The 21,729-nt window shown below is 44.4% G+C and overlaps 1 protein-coding gene across 3 annotated transcripts; it reads left to right on the plus strand.

Annotated features, from left to right (window-relative positions):
• Window positions 1-2,793: 2,793 nt before the first annotated feature.
• On the plus strand, window positions 2,794-20,604 carry ASXL1 (ASXL transcriptional regulator 1). 3 transcript variants are annotated; one of them, XM_063459535.1, is made up of 12 exons: window positions 2,794-3,059; window positions 6,470-6,558; window positions 8,743-8,851; window positions 9,802-9,913; window positions 11,875-11,942; window positions 12,028-12,121; window positions 12,207-12,338; window positions 12,513-12,676; window positions 13,798-13,894; window positions 13,979-14,084; window positions 14,561-15,065; window positions 18,156-20,604. In XM_063459535.1, the coding sequence occupies exons 1-12, from the start codon at window positions 3,003-3,005 to the stop codon at window positions 20,109-20,111; spliced, it is 3,489 nt and encodes a 1,162-aa protein (XP_063315605.1). In that variant the 5' UTR covers window positions 2,794-3,002; the 3' UTR covers window positions 20,112-20,604. The 3 variants fall into 3 exon arrangements, with proteins under 3 accessions (XP_063315605.1, XP_063315607.1, XP_063315606.1); XM_063459537.1 differs by having other exon boundaries at window positions 11,878-11,942; XM_063459536.1 differs by having other exon boundaries at window positions 6,470-6,552; window positions 8,740-8,851.
• The last annotated feature ends 1,125 nt before the right edge of the window (window positions 20,605-21,729 follow it).

Genomic DNA, 21,729 nt, shown 5'->3' on the forward strand with positions numbered 1-21,729 from the left:
GGAGACTCCCAGTTAAAATGCGTAAGGTCTGGTTACTCAATGAGACAATTTCAAGCATGGAGAACATATGTGTTTCCTCAAAACCTACAGAAGAGTACTCATCCTAAAAGGGACACCCATGATGGATGGGTGAGATGCTCAGCCCAGATGGAATCTACACGGAAAGAAATGGGAATTGGGGGAGTATCCAGAATATGCATTTCTAAGAAGTGGTACTGCAGTATAGACCAAAATCTATACAAAATGTAGTTAAAGGAACAGCACACAGAGCTTGGTGAGTACGGTCTACCGAGCAAGCACTGAAACCTTTTTTCTCCCACATACACACTTTTTGCCTTGAGTTTAAGTCTATCAGATACCCCATCCATTTTCCCCAAAGGCAAGAGTTTTGCTTTGCATCACTTACCTGTGCTTTTATTTTGGTGCCTGGGGTGAGCTTCTATTGCAGAACTTTGCCTGAATAATTTGCCCATTTAAAATACAAATTAATAATAATAAAAGTAATTGCTATGTGATGACATCAGTATTTCTATTGAACGCAGTAGCCACTGGGCATATTTGGGAAATAGTTCTTACAGTTTCCAAACTTCTTGGTGACAATTCTGGGCTCATTCAAGGAATATATTTTAGTAGTTTGGGTCACTATGGATTGGGACATATTTGGATTTTAGTTTCTTTAATTTAGATTCAATGAAATATAAATTGCTTAATACAAATTAAGTATATAAAACACAAACATTACACAAAGGTTGTGCGTATTCTGAACTGCTACTTGTGAAACAATAAACAAAATCTCTCCAGCTGCTAAACTTTATATTACTATTTAATAAGCAGTATGCATGGGGTCTCTGCTCCCCTGTATTAAATACGCACTATGTTGGGGGGTCTCTGCTCCCTCATAATTAATATGCAGCATGTTGGGGGTTGTCTCTGCTCTCCCATATATAATATGCAGCATGTCTGGGGGTGTCTCTGCTCCCTCATATTTAATATGCAGTATGTTGGAGGGTCTCTGCTGCCCCATATTTAATATGCAGGATGTTGGAGGGTCTCTGCTCTCCAATATGTAATAGTCAGTTAGGGGGTATCTCTGCTCCCTATATTTATTAAGTAGTATGTTTGGGAGGGGGGTCTTTCCTCCCCCATATTTATAATGCAGTATGTTGGGGGTGTATCTGCATTCCCATATTTATTATGCAGTATGTTTAGGGGTCTCTGCTCCCCATATTTATAATTGGGATGCTGTGCTTCCCATATTTAGTATAATGTAAGTTTGGGGGTGCTGTGCTCCCTATATTTAGCATACAGTATGTTTTAGGGTGTTGTGCTCCCCATATTTAGCATTCAGTATGTTTTGGGGGTGCTGTGTCCCACATATTTAGTATACAGTAAGGTTTGGGGGCTGTGTCCCCCATATTTAGTATGCATTAGGTTTTGTGGTGCTGTGTCCCCCAAATTTAGTATACAGTATATGTTGGGGGGCTGTGTCCCCCATATTCACGTTACAGTATATGTTGGGGTGCTGTGTCCCCCATATTCAGTATACAGTAGGTTTTGGGGTGCTGGGTCCCCCATATTCAGTATACAGTATATGTTGGGGTGCTGTGTGCCCCATATTCAGTATACAGTATATGTTGGGGTGCTGTGTGCCCCATATTCAGTATACAGTATATGTTGGGGTGCTGGGTCCCCATATTCAGTATACAGTGTATGTTGGGGTGCGGGGTCCCCCATATTCAGTATACAGTATATGTTGGGGTGCTGTGCCCCCCATATTCAGTATACAGTATATGTTGGGGTGCTGGGTCCCCCATTTTCAGTATACAGTATATGTTGAGGTGCTGGATCCCCCATATTCAGTATACAGTATATGTTGGGGTTCTGTGTCCCCCATATTCAGTATACAGTATATGTTGGGGTGCTGGGTCCCCCATATTCAGTATACAGTATATGTTGAGATGCTGGGTCCCCCATATTCAGTATACAGTATATGTTGGGGTGCTTGGTCCCCCATATTCAGTATACAGTATATGTTGGGGTGCTTGGTGCCCCATATTCAGTATACAGTATATGTTGGGGTGCTTGGTCCCCCATATTCAGTATACAGTATATGTTGGGGTGCTGGGTCCCCCATATTCAGTATACAGTGTATGTTGGGGTGCTGGGTGCCCCATATTCAGTATACAGTATATGTTGGGGTGCTGAGTCCCCCATTTTCAGTATACAGTATATGTTGAGGTGCTGGATCCCCCATATTCAGTATACAGTATATGTTGGGGTTCTGTGTCCCCCATATTCAGTATACAGTATATGTTGGGGTGCTGGGTGCCCCATATTCAGTATACAGTATATGTTGGGGTGCTGGGTCCCCCATATTCAGTATACAGTGTATGTTGGGGTGCTGGGTCCCCCATATTCAGTATACAGTAGGTTTTGGGGTGCTGGGTCCCCCATATTCAGTATACAGTGTATGTTGGGGTGCTGTGTCCCCCATATTCAGTATACAGTGTATGTTGGGGTGCTGTGTCCCCCATATTCAGTATACAGTATATGTTGGGGTGCTGAGTCCCCCATATTCGGTGACCTGGCTATAAATGCTGTTTATATTATCATAATTGTAAATAAATAGATTTCTGGGTTGTACACGCCCCCTCCCCCCTTTGACACACACTTCCGGTTCCCCCTCCCCCTTTCTGGCCCCGCCCCTGGAGCCCCACGAGCTGGTGACGTCTTAGTGGGCGCTTCCTGCTCTCGCGAGATCGCACCCTCAGCTCAGCCAATCGCGGCCTGGGACCAGGGTCACGTGCCGGCCGAGGCGGGGGCGGAAGTCTGGAGTGAGGTGCATTGTGGGGAGTGTGGTTCCGGTGACAAGGAGCAGCTCGGGCCGCAGCGGACTGCAATTCCCATCAGCCCCCGAGCCGAGCACAGCCTGCGGATCCCCAGCCCCCGCCCTGAGAGCAACCGCGGAGCCCCATCCTCCCCCACACCGAGCCGGACCCGCCATGAGGGACAAACAGAAAGGGCGCCGGGAGCGCACGTGGGCCGAGGCCGCCAGAATGGTGAGAGACACCGGGGGGCTGGGGGGAATAACGGGGAGAGAGAGAGGGGGGAATAACGGGGAGAGAGGAGGGGAATAACGGGGAGGGGGGGGAGAGAGGAGGGGAATAACGGGGAGGGGGGGGAGAGAGGAGGGGAATAACGGGGAGGGGGGGGAGAGAGGAGGGGAATAACGGGGAGGGGGGGGGAGAGAGGAGGGGAATAACGGGGAGGGGGGGGGAGAGAGGAGGGGAATAACGGGGAGGGGGGGGAGAGAGGAGGGGAATAACGGGGAGGGGGGGGGAGAGAGGAGGGGAATAACGGGGAGGGGGGGAGAGAGGAGGGGAATAACGGGGAGGGGGGGGAGAGAGGAGGGGAATAACGGGGAGGGGGGGGGAGAGAGGAGGGGAATAACGGGGAGGGGGGGAGAGAGGAGGGGAATAACGGGGAGGGGGGGAGGAGAGAGGAGGGGAATAACGGGGAGGGGGGGAGGGAGGAGGGGAATAACGGGGAGGGGGGAGGGAGGGGGGGAATAACGGGGAGGGGGGAGGGAGGGGGGGAATAACGGGGAGGGAGGGGGGGAGGGAGGGGGGGAATAACGGGGGAGAGAGACTGGAGGGAGGGGGGGAATAACGGGGGAGAGAGACTGGAGGGAGGGGGGGAATAACGGGGGAGAGAGACTGGAGGGAGGGGGGGAATAACGGGGGAGAGAGACTGGAGGGAGGGGGGAATAACGGGGGAGAGAGACTGGAGGGAGGGGGGAATAACGGGGGAGAGAGACTGGAGGGAGGGGGGAATAACGGGGGAGAGAGACTGGAGGGAGGGGGAATAACGGGGGAGAGAGACTGGAGGGAGGGGGAATAACGGGGGAGAGAGACTGGAGGGAGGGGGGAATAACGGGGGAGAGAGACTGGAGGGAGGGGGGAATAACGGGGGAGAGAGACTGGAGGGAGGGGGGATAACGAGGGAGGGGGGATAACGAGGGAGGGGGGAATAACGGGGGGGAGAGAGGGGGGAATAACGGGGGGATGACTGGGGAGGGAGGGGGGGAATGAAGGAGAGTGGGGATAACGGGGGGAATAACGGGGAGAGAGACTGGGGGCAATAACGGGGGAGAGTCTGGGGGGTGGCGTGGGAATATCACGGGGGAGGGGACACGGAGGGGTGTGTGGGAAATATCACGGGAGGGGGAGACACGGAGGGGTGTGTGGGAAATATCACGGGAGGGGGAGACACGGAGGGGTGTGTGGGAAATATCACAGGAGGGGGAGACACGGAGGGGTGTGTGGGAAATATCACGGGAGGGGGAGACACGGAGGGGTGTGTGGGAAATATCACGGGAGGGGGAGACACGGAGGGGTGTGTGGGAAATATCACGGGAGGGGGAGACACGGAGGGGTGTGTGGGAAATATCACGGGAGGGGGAGACACGGAGGGGTGTGTGGGAAATATCACGGGAGGGGGAGACACGGAGGGGTGTGTGGGAAATATCACGGGAGGGGGAGACACGGAAGGGTGTGTGGGAAATATCACGGGAGGGGGAGACACGGAGGCGTGTGTGGGAAATATCACGGGAGGGGGAGACACGGAGGCGTGTGTGGGAAATATCACGGGAGGGGGAGACACGGAGGGGTGTGTGGGAAATATCACGGGAGGGGGAGACGCAGAGGGGGTGTGGGAAATATCACGGGAGGGGGAGACGCGGAGGGGGGTGTGGGAAATATCACGGAGGGGGAGACACGGAGGGGTTGTGGGAAATATCACGGAGAGGGGGGTTGTGGGAAATATCACGGAGGGGGGGTTGTGGGAAATATCACGGAGGGGGGGTTGTGGGAAATATCACGGAGGGGGGGTTGTGGGAAATATCACGGAGGGGGGGTTGTGGGAAATATCACGGAGGGGGGGGTTGTGGGAAATATCACGGAGGGGGGGGTTGTGGGAAATATCACGGAGGGGGGGGTTGTGGGAAATATCACGGAGGGGGGGGTTGTGGGAAATATCACGGGGGGGGGTTGTGGGAAATATCACGGAGGGGGGGGTTGTGGGAAATATCACGGAGGGGGGGGGTTGTGGGAAATATCACGAAGGGGGGGGTTGTGGGAAATATCACGAAGGGGGGGTTGTGGGAAATATCACGAAGGGGGGGTTGTGGGAAATATCACGAAGGGGGGGTTGTGGGAAATATCACGAAGGGGGGGGTTGTGGGAAATATCACGAAGGGGGGGGTTGTGGGAAATATCACGAAGGGGGGGGTTGTGGGAAATATCACGAAGGGGGGGGTTGTGGGAAATATCACGAAGGGGGGGGTTGTGGGAAATATCACGAAGGGGGGGGTTGTGGGAAATATCACGAAGGGGGGGGTTGTGGGAAATATCACGAAGGGGGGGGTTGTGGGAAATATCACGAAGGGGGGGGTTGTGGGAAATATCACGAAGGGGGGGGTTGTGGGAAATATCACGAAGGGGGGGGTTGTGGGAAATATCACGAAGGGGGGGTTGTGGGAAATTTCACAGAGGGGGGGGGTTGTGGGAAATATCCCACGGGGGGACACACGGAGGGGGGGTTGTGGGAAATATCCCACGGGGGGACACACGGAGGGGGGGTGTGGGAATATCACGGGGGGGAGGACACGGAGGGGTGTGGGTATATCACGGGGAAGGGGTGAGTGGGGTGTGCCATGAATCATATATACATCCTGTTTTCTTGGATATATACTGCTTATGAGTCTTGATGGACGGCATATGAAAATTAAAGGACCAGGTAGAAATCAAATGCTGTTTGACGAGGGAAATCAGCCAGTCAAAAAGGTAACCTATCCTACACAGCAAAAGAATGAAGCCTACTACAGAGTAGCACTTTTTACATACTGCCTCAGGGGTTTGAAGAATAAGTTAGTCCAGGAGAGCATGATGTGTCTGGCAACCTGTATGAAGTTTGCTGGGAGTTCAGGTGCGTGGTTTGGATGTTCTGATTTGGAGCTACATGCAGTATGTATGTGGGAGTTGATCTGCATAATGAGTAAGGTTGTGCATGCGATGGTTATATCGGGCTCTGTGAATGTGTAATAGATATGGGGGTGTAGTAAAGTGTGCTGTGTGTTCTTTTTCAGTGGGTTATTCAATATACAGGGTTAGAGTGCATGTTATTGGCGTGCGTGGATTGAAGTGATGCCATGAGTTTGTCATGGTTGCTGGGTAACGTAAACTTGTTTTGAGTACCACAATGGCAGTGGTATTCACCAGACTATGATTCTTGTTACCATGGAGAAATGCTATTTGTGATATATCTAATGATAAGATATGTGTTGCTATTGGAAAAGGGGAGGGTTGCACTATATAAGGCTGCCTGCATTGTGTTAATGTGGATTATATTAAAGGGATATTTTTCTCATTTCCAAGAACAATTTCAAGTAATCAACCTTGTTTCCATTCAGGTATTGGAAAATTATTCTGATGCCCCAATGACTCCAAAGCAGATCCTGAATGTGATTGAAGCAGAGGGGCTCAAAGAAACCAGGTATGTGTTTGTGGAGTTACTTGGGAATATATGAAGAGTGATAATGTCAAAAAGTTTATAAAATGGGGTTTGTTTGCTGGGGTGAGGGAGATTGTGGATGGGGAGCAGCCTCTTGCATCTGTGGAAGTTCACTTTCATCAGTAAAATAGAAAACTGTCAATTGCTAGCAATTCAAAGTGAATTCATAGGATGTTTTTATTTTTAACAGAATGTAGTGTGTTTAAGAACTGAACTGCAAAATGTAGCCAATATAGAAAAGTTCTCACTATAACAGAGTTGAAGAACGTTTCCAAATAAACCCCCCCATACCCTATATTTAAATTTTGTTTTCTTGTGCATCATAATTAAAGGGACACCATAGTCACCCAGTCAATCTTATCTTAATAAAGCAGTTATGGTGTATAGATCATGCTCCTGCAGTTTCACTGCTCAATTCTCTGCCATTTAGGTTAAATCACTTTGTTTATGCAGCTGTAGTCACACCTTCCTGCATGTGACTTCACAGCCTTCCTGCATGTGACTTCACAGCCTTCCTGCATGTGACTTCACAGCCTTCCTGCATGTGACTTCACAGCCTTCCTGCATGTGACTTCACAGCCTTCCTGCATGTGACTTCACAGCCTTCCTGCATGTGACTTCACAGCCTTCCTGCATGTGACTTCACAGCCTTCCTGCATGTGACTTCACAGCCTTCCTGCATGTGACTTCACAGCCTTCCTAAACACTTCCTGTAGAGAGGCATCTAATATTCAAACTTCCTTTATTGCAAAAAATCTGTTTTTACTTAGAATTTCTTATCTCTTGCCCTGTTAATAGCGTGCTATACCCTGCCTCTTGTGTATGATTTAAAGTTGAATTTACAGAGCAGGAGATAACACATCTGACTGAAAATGAAAACATTTTGTTTTCATGCAGGATATGTTGGTCATAGCCAGGGAAGGTGTGTCTAGTGCTGCATAAACGAAAATGATTTAACTCTTGAATGACAGAGAATTGAGCTGTGAGAGTGCATGGGGCATAACCTATACACCAAAACTACTTAATTAAGCTAAAGTTGTTTTGGTGACTATAGTGTCCCTATAAATGTTTAGTGAAGAACTGGAGTGAATTTAAAACCCAATTAAAAAAGAAGAAAAATCGGTGCTCCGTGTTTTCAATTTGTTTATTTTGGCCAAAATTTGAAATTTAATTTTGAATTCCACAATTCACACTTCATTGAGACACCCTGTAGTGTGTGTTGCAGTATAGTAAAATGTGCAAAGAGATATGTAACAGAACGCCTGGCTCCCCGACTGGGTACCTTCCGCTGACGGATGCTCCTAGTGCTCACGAGGGCTCCAAGCACTCCACTCAACACCATAACTACTGCAGACCCCAAGAGCCGCCGCAGCTTGGTTGGGGTCTCGCCGTCCTCCACCCACCCTGAACCCAATACTGGGCTCCATTTTCCAGTGGGTGAACGCAATCAGGCTCCTCCAACAGCCAGGGGCAAAGGGCAGTTTGTCACATAAAAATCCAGTGACAAAAGGCAGTTTGTCACAAGATAGTAGTCCCTAAATGGGCAGAAAAAGTCTTCACGTATTAACCAGGATGGTAATCTCGAAAGTTGTAAACAAAAGCAAAAAGAGCAAAGGAGAATACAGCTAGTTATGCTTCGACCCCCCCCCTCCCCACAATATGTCGTGGCTTAGGGTTCTGAGAGTTGCAATTCATGTGTTACAGCAGAAAGAGTGAACAATCAAACTGTTTCTCAGATTCTTGCTGTGTTCATAAAGTAGTGCTCTGGGAGGTTAAATGAGCATCATGATTGACGGAGTCACTTCCTTGTTTGAGCTCTCACTGCAGAACCTACACGGATGGGGAATTTGCAGGAACTCCTGTATGTGGTTACTGCAAAGAGCAGTTTGGGCAGAGAGTCGATAGGATAATAGCTTTGGGTGCTGATGTATGAAGTATTCTTTGTACTGGACTAATTTTTTTTTAATTTCTATTTTTATTCCCCTTGACTGTTGCGTCTGCAGAAGGTAAGCAGATGTGTTTCGATGTGTAATATTTATATGTGTAGGTGTAAGTTGTGTGTGTGGGATATTACATTTTGGACTTGTGATGGGATGTCTGGTGGTGGTCTGGTGTTAATGTGGTTTGGTGTTGACTTTCATGTCTATTTCATGATGTCCATGTACTCAGCAGTGGTTCCTCACCGCTGGCCTGTCTGAACACCATGTTACACTCCAATTCGAGAACTCGAGAAGCCCTTTTCTACAAACTTCCAGGGCGGATCAGCCTTTTTACCATGAAGGTGAGTGAGTTTAATTCAGGGTTTTGACCTGAAATTATGCACCTTCGAGGTGAACCATCTCCTGAGAGTTTAACAGGATATATAAAGCACCATAATGATTACCGCGCATGCTAGTCTAACCATTTCTGTCCAGGTTGTACAGGAGTTGCCCCTTTGATGAAATGTAAATTACACTTCAGCAGCATTACCGTCTTGTTTGTCTCAAAATGATTTGACAAAAACAAAGAACAGTGCCCAAATATCTAAAGTACCATAACTACAGCGAGTACATGTTGTGGCTATGGTGTTTAGAGTGCTCCTTTAATAGGATTGGGGTGTGGGGGGACTGAAATCATGAATGCAAAATGTTTCTAAATACAAGAATTATCTGTGCTTTTCGCAAGACTCGCTATGGCCTGAAGTATGTACTTTTATACTTCCTCCACAAATTGCATTGATGGTACCAACTGGTAGCAATTTGAAGTTCTTCAGTAAGCCGTGGTATCGCTTGGCTTGCTCAAAGTTTTGCAAATCTACTTAAATGATGGTGTAAAGTGCCAAGCAATTGGATCCCATGTATGTGTGGTGTGCTCATGACAGATGATATACCAGGGTTGCTGATAGAAGAGTTTCTGGATCCTTTGTTAAGAAGGGCTTCTAATTTAACAAACATTTTATCAGTGTATGAGAAGACTGTTGGAAGACCCAAAAATTGCATTTTTGTTCCCCTGTGTGTTCCTGAAATAGATCTATAAGGCCCACACACATTGATGCATACAGAAGTATCATGCTCATATGAACTGTTAGAAATTGTCTTGATTTAAACAAATGTCGTCCTATTGTATGGAATGTGGCTGGAGGGCAAGTTGATGGTTTTGTGGGAGAATGAGGAACTTGAGTATGCCTTCAGCTAGGACCCTGCTCTCTCTATCCTCTAACAGTGAATATACCTCTGTGTATTTTCTCTGTAGAAGAATGCAACGCAGTGGTCTCGTGTTGTGTCCTTGCCTGAAGATGGAGACATGGAAGATACAGCAGATGAGGAAGGAGGCCAATGGATGGAAGGCAGCTCAGGAACTCCAGGTACGGTGACACAGAAGCAGTGTGGCTTGCAAGTGACTGAGTGTCTGCAGGGGGCAAGCGTTGTAGAGGGGCTGTCGCCTAATGGTGTGTTCTAATGACTGACTAAAAATGACGAAGACATCCTGGAACTTGATGCGTGGCATAAATATTCACATTCAGTGTCCTGCGAATTTGCCAGCATTGACTTAATCTGCTGCATCTCTCACCTAAGTAAAAGCTTCAGTTATGCTTTTACTCTGAGACTGTTTTAATTTTGTTTTATCCCCTGCAATGGGCAGGCATCCCTTTGATTGTGGATGAATGTTTCCTCTAAGCTCACAGTTGGTGGCGGCATAGTGTGGTTGTGGTACTAGCCATTGTGTCTGTGTCAGGTGAGCTGTGTGCAGGGTTCACTGAGATGCTAGCTGGGGCGGTTGTATATTTGCTTGTGGTTGTGTGTCTGGCCCAGACGCTATTGGTGTTGGCTCTGCAATTCTACTTGTAATGCTGGGTTAGTGTGGCTGTCCGTTTAGTGTGGCTGAGATGCTGGCAAATAGTGATGTAAGACAACTTGCCTGTTTCATGTATGTCGTGGTAACTGTCCAGTGACATTCACAGGTAGTGTTTTAAATGATACGTGTTCAGGCGGCTCTAATACCACTGTATTTGCTGCCATGCTTTCCAGAAATTCAAATAAACAGAAAATCAGTCCTGTGAGCCAAGGCACGGACTGTGATCTCCATGCCACCAACGCGGAATAAAGCAATCAAACGTTCCATTGCTCTGATTTGACTCTTTGTAACAACCCAGTCCATAAAGAACCTATACCAGTATGGAATGTGCTGCTTATCTTTCATTTTCAGCTGTATATTATCGTGTGTGTGTGTGTGTGTGTGTGTGTGTGTGTGTGTGTGTGTGTGTGTGTGTGTGTGTGTGTGTGTGTGTGTGTGTGTGTGTGTGTGTGTGTGTGTGTGTGTGTGTGTGTGTGTGTGTGTGTGTGTGTGTGTGTGTGTGTGTGTGTGTGTGTGTGTGTGTGTGTGTGTGTGTGTGTGTGTGTGTGTGTGTGTGTGTGTGTGTGTGTGTGTGTGTGTGTGTGTGTGTGTGTGTGTGTGTGTGTGTGTGTTCGTGTGTGTGTGTGTGTGTGTGTGTGTGTGTGTGTGTGTTCGTGTGTGTGTGTTCGTGTGTGTGTGTTCGTGTGTGTGTTCGTGTGTGTGTTCGTGTGTGTGTGTTCGTGTGTGTGTGTTCGTGTGTGTGTGTTCGTGTGTGTGTGTTCGTGTGTGTGTTCGTGTGTGTGTGCGCGTTCGTGTGTTCGTGTGTGTGTGTTCGTGTGTGTGTGTTCGTGTGTGTGTGTTCGTGTGTGTTCTTCAAAGGCTGGTTTGGTATGACCGAATTATTCATTATTCATTGCTACCCCTATTGGTTTTTAAGACACTTGTTGGCCACTTAAAATTGAATTCTGGGGACTTTATTCTAATGCTTAATTTTAAAAGGCAAACATACAGCAAATGGTGGCTGTTGAATGTTAAAGGGACACTCCAGACCCCATAAAGCACTCTACTATTTAACCTTGTTACACCTTTTCCCTTCAATCAGACAACCGGTCCTGTTACTTCCTGGTTTGGTTAACTCGGTGGAGCTAAACTCAAGAGGCAGCAATCGCACAGAGCACCTGCCTTGCAAAGACTTCTCATTGAGCTGCATTAGGTAGTCTGTGATTTGGACAGCCACAGAAAGTCTTGGCTGGTAGGGAAAGGAATGGCTTAGAAAGGCAGCAGACAAGAAATCTACAGCTATTGCAATCTGTTTTTAGATAGAACCCCTATAGGAGGGGGGTGATTAATTAAATGCATGCATGTTTTTATTTAGGGTAAATCTACTATGTGTCCAATATATATGTGTGTATATATAATCTCACACACATTGGGGTGTCTCCTAAGTATGTCACTCAATTTTATATATCAAATTATTTATTTATTCTTTAGCAGTTGAGACCTGCAATGCGTCTTGTTCTGGAGAGTATCGTGGCAGAGAAACTAGGTCTTTGGTGCAGGTATGTGACCCTCTGGTGCAAATTTGAGGATTAATTGAGACTGTATGCATTGTTTGATCTTACTCTGGTTTATTTACTTTATCAGATGAATAAGCAGAAGAGAAGGAGTGGGGTTCTGTTGCCGCGTGTGGTCCTTACTCCTCTGAAAGTAAATGGGGCTCATTTACCCTCTACTTCAGGTGAGTTATATTTATGGAATATCCTCATTTTTGGCTTATCAACATTGTGTGGATTACACAACTAACTTCTCATGTTATGTCTTAGGCTCATCCGCCGGCCGGGAAGGACAGTCCTCCAGTAGCAGAAACCTTGGGGGAAATCTAAATCTTCATAGACGAGCTGCTTTAAGTCGGGACAACCCACATCACCTAAGAGGGATCAGGAGCACCACATCAGGTCGGTTTGTCTGCTTTGCTGCTCTTATTAATCCACACAATGTGCAACTCTGGCTTTTCAAGAATTATATCCGGTGATTGCAAAAAATTTAAGTTTAAGCAACTTTTTATTTTATTTTTTCTTCTGTGTACGCCATTTGTTTTCTAAAGATGTTTTTACACTTTGCTGCTGTAGGTCAGGTGAAGAAGAATAAGGCGGAGGAGATTGACTTTGAGACCCCTGGGTCTATACTCGTTAACACAAATCTTCGAGCTCTTATAAATGTGAGAACGTTCAATGCTCTGCCACACAGCTTGCAGCAGCAGCTCCTCCTCCTACTTCCTGATGTGGACAGACAGGTGAGTCCAAGCCCGAAACGGGCTTTATCTGGTCCTGTTGGTAAAATCACATTTTTATTTTTCTCCCCTCCACTGAACTATGAATTTTTAAGAATTTACAGTGGACCTGATAGATCACCAATTTGCGAGACTACAGTTTTTCTGTTCATTCTCAATTCACAGTTCAGTGAATAAGCCCCCTTTGTTTATAACAAAACATTGTACTCATACCAATTCTTCATTCTCTATCTTGCATTGTTATAGCCTTGAAATTTGTGCTGTAGTTTCAAGTTCCTAGTATGTTGTATTTTTTTTTGTTTTTTTTTTAAAGCAATATTTCTTCCTACAAAAGTAAATAATTAGTGTTGAGTACAATAGTCCATATAAGGTTTAACATGAATTGATAAGGACTTGGTGCTATGTGCAGTACCACTTTGAATCTTCTATTTGCTCCATTTATTTTCTTTTGAAGGTTTTAGAAAATAGCTTTTAGATTCATTGCGAGGTGAAAGAAACTTTGTCTCCTGTATGCTTTCGCTTCTAACAATGATTGACAGGGAGCTAAGGTGAAAGTGCCCAGTTGCAGGATAGAGGTGTGGCTTTTTAAATTTTTGTCTAAATTTTCACACTTCACAAATGCATTTCAATAAAAGTGGATAAGTCAACTTGAAAAATCCTGGGGATTATCAGTACCCTTTAATATTTATTTTGGATAGAAGCTCTGCTTATATGATCACAGACCAAGCAGGTAATCAAGTTGGTGTGTGTTCATGTATCCTGATATCATGCAATTTGGGATGGTTTCATGTTGTGCAGTGTCTCTGAAAGAACTTTGCTGACAAAATACTATTTAGTAGATATACCCACACTGAAGATGTGCATGCATTTTATTTAATTGTAGGCATATCTACAGCTTGCAAAAGCTGCAGAACTCGTGTCTGTAGCCTTTGCCATCCCTCCCCTTCTTCACCGGCACAGACTTGAAGTGTTTTATTGCAATGACTTGTAGAAATGCTGATTTCAAATGGAGCCAAGGGTTAACTTGTTTGCACTATTTATAAAGTAATCCACAACGAGGATTTTCATTAATAAAAGATTCTTTGCTCTAAAACAGCCCAAAACTTTTTTCACTATCTCTGCAGGTCACTCCAGAAGGGCCAATGAGAATGAGCGGCAGTGCCCTGAATAATGAGTTCTTTGCTCACGCTTGCCAGAGATGGCGTGAGCGACTGGCAGAAGGTGGGTTTTCTGCGTTTCTGTGAATATGGTCTTTATTCCACCACTATTAAGACTTCTGACCATAGATGCGTTTTTTGTTCCTAGGGGAGTTCACTCCTGAAGCTCAGCTCCGGATGAGGCAGGAAATGGACAAAGAAAAGAAAGTGGAAGATTGGAAAGAGACATTTTTTGAAGACTTTTATGGGCAGAAGTAAGAAACTCTTTTTTATACTTGCGCGTGATTTGAGATCCGCTAAACGGTGCTGTTTATATAGGTTTCCCTGTCTCTCATCAGACTGATTATAATTGCCTTTATTTGCAAAAATTGCTGCACACATACACTTGCCCTCTCACAATCTATGCACATGCCTGGCAGTAGTACTTGTATTGGATGTTCACATATATGTTCCATCTCCCTTTGAGTGTTTGGTTGAGAAGAATGTGTGACGTAGCTCCGTTCATGAAAGAAATGAATGTGGCTATTAAGTGTAAAGAGGTTGCACTAATGCTTTTGTTCCCTTCAGCCACAGTTTCCACAGAAAAATTAAATTCATTGTTGTGCTACAAACACTGGCTTCGGAGAACTTTTGAGTTAACAAATGTGTTCTGGATTGATGGAGCATAATGTTGGGTGTTATGTGAAGTCTTGCATTTTGTAGTTTAATGCTGGTCTTTTTCACTTTGTAGATGTGGACTGTCTGTGGAATCGTTATCAGACAATGATGATAAATGTGTGACACCTGTGTCCAAAAGTCCCCTGCGAGGTGGACAGAAGAAGAATACAGCCACCACTCCCAAGGAGACACTGATACCAGAAGCTCGTATCAGAACTAGGAGTGTGTTTAAAAAAGAAATCAAAGAGGAACGTGTTGAACAAACTGCAAAGGTTGATGATTTCAAGGCCAACTCTTCACCTGTAACCGAGAGCAAAGAACCTGAGATCCCAACACTGGAGGCCCATATACCTCCTAAAGATGAAGGAAACCTTCCCTCGACTTCTGAGAGAGTTCCTGAGCTGCACCCTGAGACATCCGAACACAAGAGGAAGAACTGTGAGCCCGAGTCCTCCAGCCCCTCCCTCGAAAAGAAGCCACGGATGGAGCAGCGTCAGTCCTTTCGTAACACAATTCAGAGTGTTTACACAGAAAAGCCACAGCCCACCAAAGAAGAGCCTAAAGTCCCACCAATCCGGGTATGAGACAGTCTCTGTATTCTGAACTCAGAGTGGGTTTTCCTCCCTGAGAGCTGCATTTGTCTGTTACAAAATTCTCTTTTAACTGGTGTGTGTAGAAAACAAGGTTGTCCTGAAATTGACCATTAGTCGTGCAATCATGCAGTCTTCCCTAAAGTCACGGTGTCCAAACTTTTTACCTCTTTTTTGCTCATATACATTACCAATAATTCTCTGCCAGGAATCGGGAAATGTACTCCAACATAAGATATAGATATATATACTGTTGACTCTCTCCAGCATTAAAGCCATCCCTGAGACATGTTTGAGATAGAAACATAGAAACATAGAAACATAGAAACATAGAAACATAGAATGTGACGGCAGATAAGAACCATTCGGCCCATCTAGTCTGCCCAGTTTTCTAAATACTTTCATTAGTCCCTGGCCTTATCTTATAGTTAGGATAGCCTTATGCCTATCCCACGCATGCTTAAACTCCTTTACTGTGTTAACCTCTACCACTTCAGCTGGAAGGCTATTCCATGCATCCACTACCCTCTCAGTAAAGTAATACTTCCTGATATTATTTTTAAACCTTTGTCCCTCTAATTTAAGACTATGTCCTCTTGTTGTGGTAGTTTTTCTTCTTTTAAATATAGTCTCCTCCTTTACTGTGTTGATTCCCTTTATGTATTTAAATGTTTCTATCATATCCCCCCTGTCTCGTCTTTCCTCCATGCTATACATGTTAAGATCCTTTAACCTTTCCTGGTAAGTTTTATCCTGCAATCCATGAACCAGTTTAGTAGCCCTTCTTTGAACTCTCTCTAAGGTATCAATATCCTTCTGAAGATAGGGTCTCCAGTACTGTGTACAGTACTCCAAGTGAGGTCTCACCAGTGTTCTGTACAATGGCATGAGCACTTCCCTCTTTCTACTGCTAATACCTCTCCCTATACAACCAAGCATTCTGCTAGCATTTCCTGCTGCTCTATTACATTGTCTGCCTACCTTTAAGTCATCAGAAATAATCACCCCTAAATCCCTTTCCTCAGATGTTGAGGTTAGGACTCTATCAAATATTCTGTACTCTGCCCTTGGGTTTTTACGTCCAAGATGCATTATCTTGCACTTATCCACATTAAATGTCAGTTGCCACAACTCTGACCATTTTTCTAGTTTACCTAAATCATTTTCCATTTGGCTTATCCCTCCTGGAACATCAACCCTGTTACATATCTTAGTATCATCCGCAAAAAGACACACCTTACCATCAAGACCTTCTGCAATATCACTAATAAAAATATTAAAGAGAATGGGTCCAAGTACAGATCCCTGAGGTACCCCACTGGTGACAAGCCCAAGCTTCGAATATACTCCATTGACTACAACCCTCTGTTGCCTGTCACTCAGCCACTGCCTTACCCATTCAACAATATTGGAATCCAAACTCAAAGATTGTAGTTTGTTGATAAGCCTTCTATGTGCAACAGTGTCAAAAGCCTTACTGAAATCGAGGTAAGCAATGTCTACTGCACCACCCTGATCTATAATTTTAGTTACCCAATCAAAAAAATCAATAAGATTAGTTTGGCATGATCTCCCTGAAGTAAACCCATGTTGTCTCTGATCTTGAAATCCATGTGTTTTTAGATGTTCAACAATCCTATCCTTTAACATGGTTTCCATCACTTTCCCCACTACTGAAGTTAGGCTTACTGGCCTATAGTTGCCCGACTCCTCCCTATTACCTTTCTTGTGAATGGGCACAACATTCGCTAACTTCCAATCTTCTGGGACTACTCCTGTTATCAATGATTGGTTAAATAAATCTGTTAATGGTTTTGCTAGTACACCACTAAGCTCTTTTAATAGCTTTGGGTGTATTCCATCAGGTCCCATTGACTTATTTGTCTTTACTTTTGACAGATGAAATAGAACCTCTTCCTCTGTAAACTCACGTGTAATAAATGACTCATTTATCCTTTTTCTTAACTGAGGTCCCTTTCCTTCATTTTCATCTGTAAATACCGAACAAAAATATTCATTGAGGCAGTCAGCTAGACCTTTATCCTCATCTACATACCTTCCTTCTTTTGTTTTTAATCTAACTAATCCTTGTTTTACTTTTCTTTTCTCATTTATGTATCTAAAAAAGGTTTTGTCCCCCCTTTTTACTGACTGTGCTATTTTCTCTTCTGTGTGTGATTTGGAAGCTCTTATAACTTGCTTAGCCTCTTTCTGCCTAATTTTATAGGTCATTCTGTCTTCCTCACTCTGGGTTTTTTTATAATTACTAAAGGCTAACTTTTTGTTTTTTACTATTTTGGCTACATCTGTGGAGTACCACAGTGGTTTCTTGAATTTTTTGCTTTTACTGACAAGCCTAATGCAATTTTCTGTTGCCTTCAGTAGTGCAACTTTTAAATAATCCCATTTCTTTTGGACTCCATTTAAATTGCTCCAGTCTGATAATGACTCCTTTACACATATTCTAATACACTTGCTCAATAATTTAGTGCAGTGTAAATCTAACATTTGAAATAATTTCTAAATTGTTTAAACTCCTAAAACGCACGTCCTTATTAGACTTTAAACCTATAAGAAATCAGCTCGTTAAGTTGGAGATCCTGGGCACATTGTAATTTCACAGAACATCCAGCTTTGTGTCTGGGAACCTTGGAACCACTCTGTTGTGGCATTGTTTATAGTGCTTTTTGTCTGTTTTCCATCAAAACCAAAGTTTAGTGTAAACGTTGCACTTTCTCCCAATTGCTGCCATGAAGAGTCGGAAACCGGACATGACTATTGAAATGTCCTTCTGGCTATACTGATTTTTGTCATTTTATTCTTCAGCTTCTCATTTATGTACAAGTTTGACAGCACTTGTAGTACTGATGGTTAAAGTGGCACTGTCATATTTTAACTTATATATTTTTCTTTCTTTCTCTTGGTTTTCATTTCCTTATGTTCCATATGTGTTAATGATCAGATAGGTGTATTTCTGGTGACAGAGCCTCTATAATCTTCACCCTTTAGCTATTGTGTTTAAAATATCTGTATTTCTGATGTTTGTTTGTGACTCTTAACTTTTATTTTCATTCCTAGATCCAGCTTTCTCGGATCAAACCTCCCTGGCTGGATAAAGGTTTGCCAGCTTACCAGATCTGTCCACGGATCATCCCAAACACTGGTCCCATTGGGTGCTGGACTAATCCCTGCACACCTGCTGACTGTCAGACCAGTGGCTCTCAATTCACAACCTCAATTGGTGGAGGTGGAGGGCCAGGGGGAGGTGGGAGTATTGATAAAAGGAGGACCTGGTCAACAAACCCCAAGAGAAGAAGGTCCTCTAAGAGACGTCAGAGAAGACAGTCTCCAAATTGCTGCAGAACACAATTACTCTCGTCCTCCTATTTGAGGAAAAACCTGCAAAAGCCAGCCGTTCCTCCAGTCAGGATCAGTTGGACATCGTGCGTGAGGAACACTTATTCTGGGACAGACGGATTTGGTGCTGCAAAGGAAGCTGTTTGTAATTCTGTAGTAGAAGCAAAATTGAATGACACCAAAGATACGTGTACTGCAGAGGCCGCCATTTCTAGTACAATAATTGACGGTGTGCAGGGTTATAGGGTTATGGACAATGTACAACCCCTTAATTCACAGATGACATTGGAAGGTGATTTGGACATTCAGTCAGAGGCTGGAGCACAATGTAACAAACAAAATAATGTGCAGTTCGGTTTGATTTACAAGAAGGAAACTACTTCATCAGATTGCACTGCTGCTGAGCCAGTCGCAGAGAACGTTAGCCAATCCAGTGTTGAGTCTTTGACTCCAGTTCTTGGTGATGTGTCAAATACGTTTCAGAATAAACTTAAACCTGTTGAAACAAAGGAGAAAATAAGGGATCCTTTAGACTGTAAAAGTGACTTTGTGGTTACTGCAGAGCAGCTGCAAAACGGTTCACCTGAATCCCACCAACTGTCTTCTGCAGACTTACAAACTGCTCTGACCTCATTACCTGGTCATTCAGTGGAAATGTACCCAGGCTCAACCGATCTCAGCATGGACTGGACGAATGAGCCTTTTGAAGCCAGCAGTCGTCCTCAGTCTGGGGATCAAATTTTGCAGAAGAGCAACCACCGCAAAGCAGAGCCAGAAGCGGTCCCGTCACAGCCTGATGTGACCACACACCCAACGTTGGAAACCTATATAAAATCATTGTCAAAAGCTGTGAAAGAGGAAATTGCTGACCACAAAATAGATGTGCAAGACTTGAGACTTCTGACAGAGACCTCTGAGGCTGGATCTCTGATAAAGCTAGGCCTCTCTGATAACAGTGACTGTCCTACAGGAGACCTTTCCGAACAGAACCACTTGCCAACAAGTGATGTTGTTTTTTCTCCTCGTCTAACTAATGATGAGAATTTGCTGTCCCGTTTTGAGCCTTCTTTGGACAGCAGTCTATTTGAAGCTAATGATAGAGGTTTCAGTTCCTCTACGGATCCTTTTGAAGGAGTTAAACAGGACTCGACTGATTCAAAGCCACTTGCTGGCCCAATGTTATCTACCTCGGAGGAGTTCCCATCCAGCAATCAAAATTCTAAATCCTTTAGGAAACCAAAGCAGCGTCTTTGTAACAAGGCAAGCTTCATCCGAAATCTGCACAGAGTTCCTTTGCTATTGGATCTCCCTTTCATGAGGTTTTCAAAAGCGGAAAGACCAGACGCTCAGCTGCCAATAGAACTTTCTGCTCAGCCAATGCACAAGAAAACAAAAAGGTCCCCTTTGGGAAAGGTCTTTAAGGGGCCCCAAGACTTGGCTTCCTGTCTTTATTCTACTGATGTGCAACCTCCTGGGCTCCTGGGCAAATATGCCGTCAGTGGCCAGGCATCCTTCTCCATGCAAGTGATCGCTGATTGCAATGGAAACGAGAAGATTTCTTTGTGGTGCTCCTGCAGCCTGAAAGCTATGAGCTCGTGTAAGGGATGTGGGGCGTTCTGTCACAATGACTGCATAGGACCTTCAAAGCTTTGCGTTTCGTGCCTTGTCATAAGATAATAAATGATGGCTCCTGGACATGATAGCTTAGTATCTGTGTTTTCATATTCGAGCCTGGAAAATGTATATACATATTATGCTTAATTTTGTTAGAAATTAAACTGATAGATAATATTCAGCTCTTTCTTGTGATGTTAAATAGCCTATTAATCTCTTGCACAGGCATATTCTAACAAACTGGGGAGGGGGTGGGGGGGGGGAAATCATCCCTGCTTGCTGTTACAGCTCCACAGCAGGGTCAGAGTTAGTGTTTGGGGTGGGGGTGGGAAAGGGGATCCACGGGTGTCTTTCTTTCCATCCTTTTGTTCTGCATGGACAGTATTCTGGAGCACGGAGGAGAGTGTATCGGGATTGAACGGGTAAACACTGTTTCTGTATAAAGTACAAATATGTGGCTCCTTGTAAGCACCTTCATTCCAAATGTTCTCTTACTCTATTTATGATGTAAACAGTACTGGCCCATTCTATAAATGTATATTCTGTATATACGTCATTACCGGTGCTTGTGTCTCATTTCATAGGCTGCGACTTATGTGATGTACTTGCCCTTTTAAGGCAGATCTGTTACGTTTAATTCCTTTGATAAAATTCTTTATCGGAAATTAGCTATGTTTGTGGGGTGGGGGTTGTTTTTTTTTTTATTGCAGCATAAATATAGGGACTGAGCTTTGTGTTTGTTTAACTTAATTGATGGTTGAGGGCAGCCAACATTCAATTTTTTTTTTTTGTAGGGAGTTGATGCAGGAGAGTTATGGGAGTTGGCACTGAAAAACAATTGCCATTTTGGCTGGCCTTTGTCGTCAGAAAGGATGACTACAAACGAAAATAGCATTTCTTAAAGTTTAGCGTTTTACTTTAAAATGGGAAATTTAAAAAAAATGTTTGTGTACATGGCTGAATTATGATAAAGAATTTTATCTTGACATCAACTTTCGGATAATTTCTACTCTTATCTGTATATGGTCAGAGCTGCCAGGAAATATACTAGCTCCATAACAACGTCAAAAATCTGAACTGGTTTCGCTGCCTCGAGTGTCCCAAGACAAATAAACCAGCAACCTGCAGAGTATGAAATGCTGTCTACGGGTGGCATTAAAGAGGTTTTCAATAAAACATGATCAGCTTTAGAACTGAAAATGTACAAGATAGTCTTGGCTTCTTCTGTCATATGGCTGTTTTGATGGCAGTTTTGGACTGCCACTACTGATTTCTAGAGACAAATTGTGATTATATGATCTTGTATCTGCACTCTACTTTGGTTAGGTGTAGTTAGCTTCCTAGTGCTCTATACAGTCCATACTTTGTATGCTTCACATGAACGCATTGTTTTTCTTTCTGATTGTGTAGTTCTGTGTGTCTGTCAAAGCAAATGGTCTATGGCTGACAAGAAACATGTTGAAGTATTTTTAAACACTGAATTGTTAAACTAGCCCTTATATCCTTTCCTTAAGGCACATTTCTAAAACTTGAAACCAATATACTTCTAATGGTGTTTTTTCAGTAGTTTCTAATAATTATAGTCTGCTGTAGTGGTTATAGTTCTGGGAGAGCCCAGCCACCCTCAGAGTAGTCTAACATATTTAGAACAGTTTGATCAGGTGCCAGAGTCCCCTGATGA

This window comes from Pelobates fuscus, chromosome 6 (genome assembly GCF_036172605.1).
Source record: "Pelobates fuscus isolate aPelFus1 chromosome 6, aPelFus1.pri, whole genome shotgun sequence".
NCBI classification, from domain to species: domain Eukaryota; kingdom Metazoa; phylum Chordata; class Amphibia; order Anura; family Pelobatidae; genus Pelobates; species Pelobates fuscus.

Bases quoted from the DNA above. Each gene is read 5' to 3' on its own strand.
- ASXL1 (XM_063459535.1), top strand. From the start codon at position 3,003: ATGAGGGACAAACAGAAAGGGCGCCGGGAGCGCACGTGGGCCGAGGCC. The intron at 12,339-12,512 runs GTCGGTTTGTCT...TTGCTGCTGTAG, and splicing joins GATCAGGAGCACCACATCAG to GTCAGGTGAAGAAGAATAAG. The intron at 15,066-18,155 runs GTATGAGACAGT...TTTCATTCCTAG, and splicing joins CTAAAGTCCCACCAATCCGG to ATCCAGCTTTCTCGGATCAA.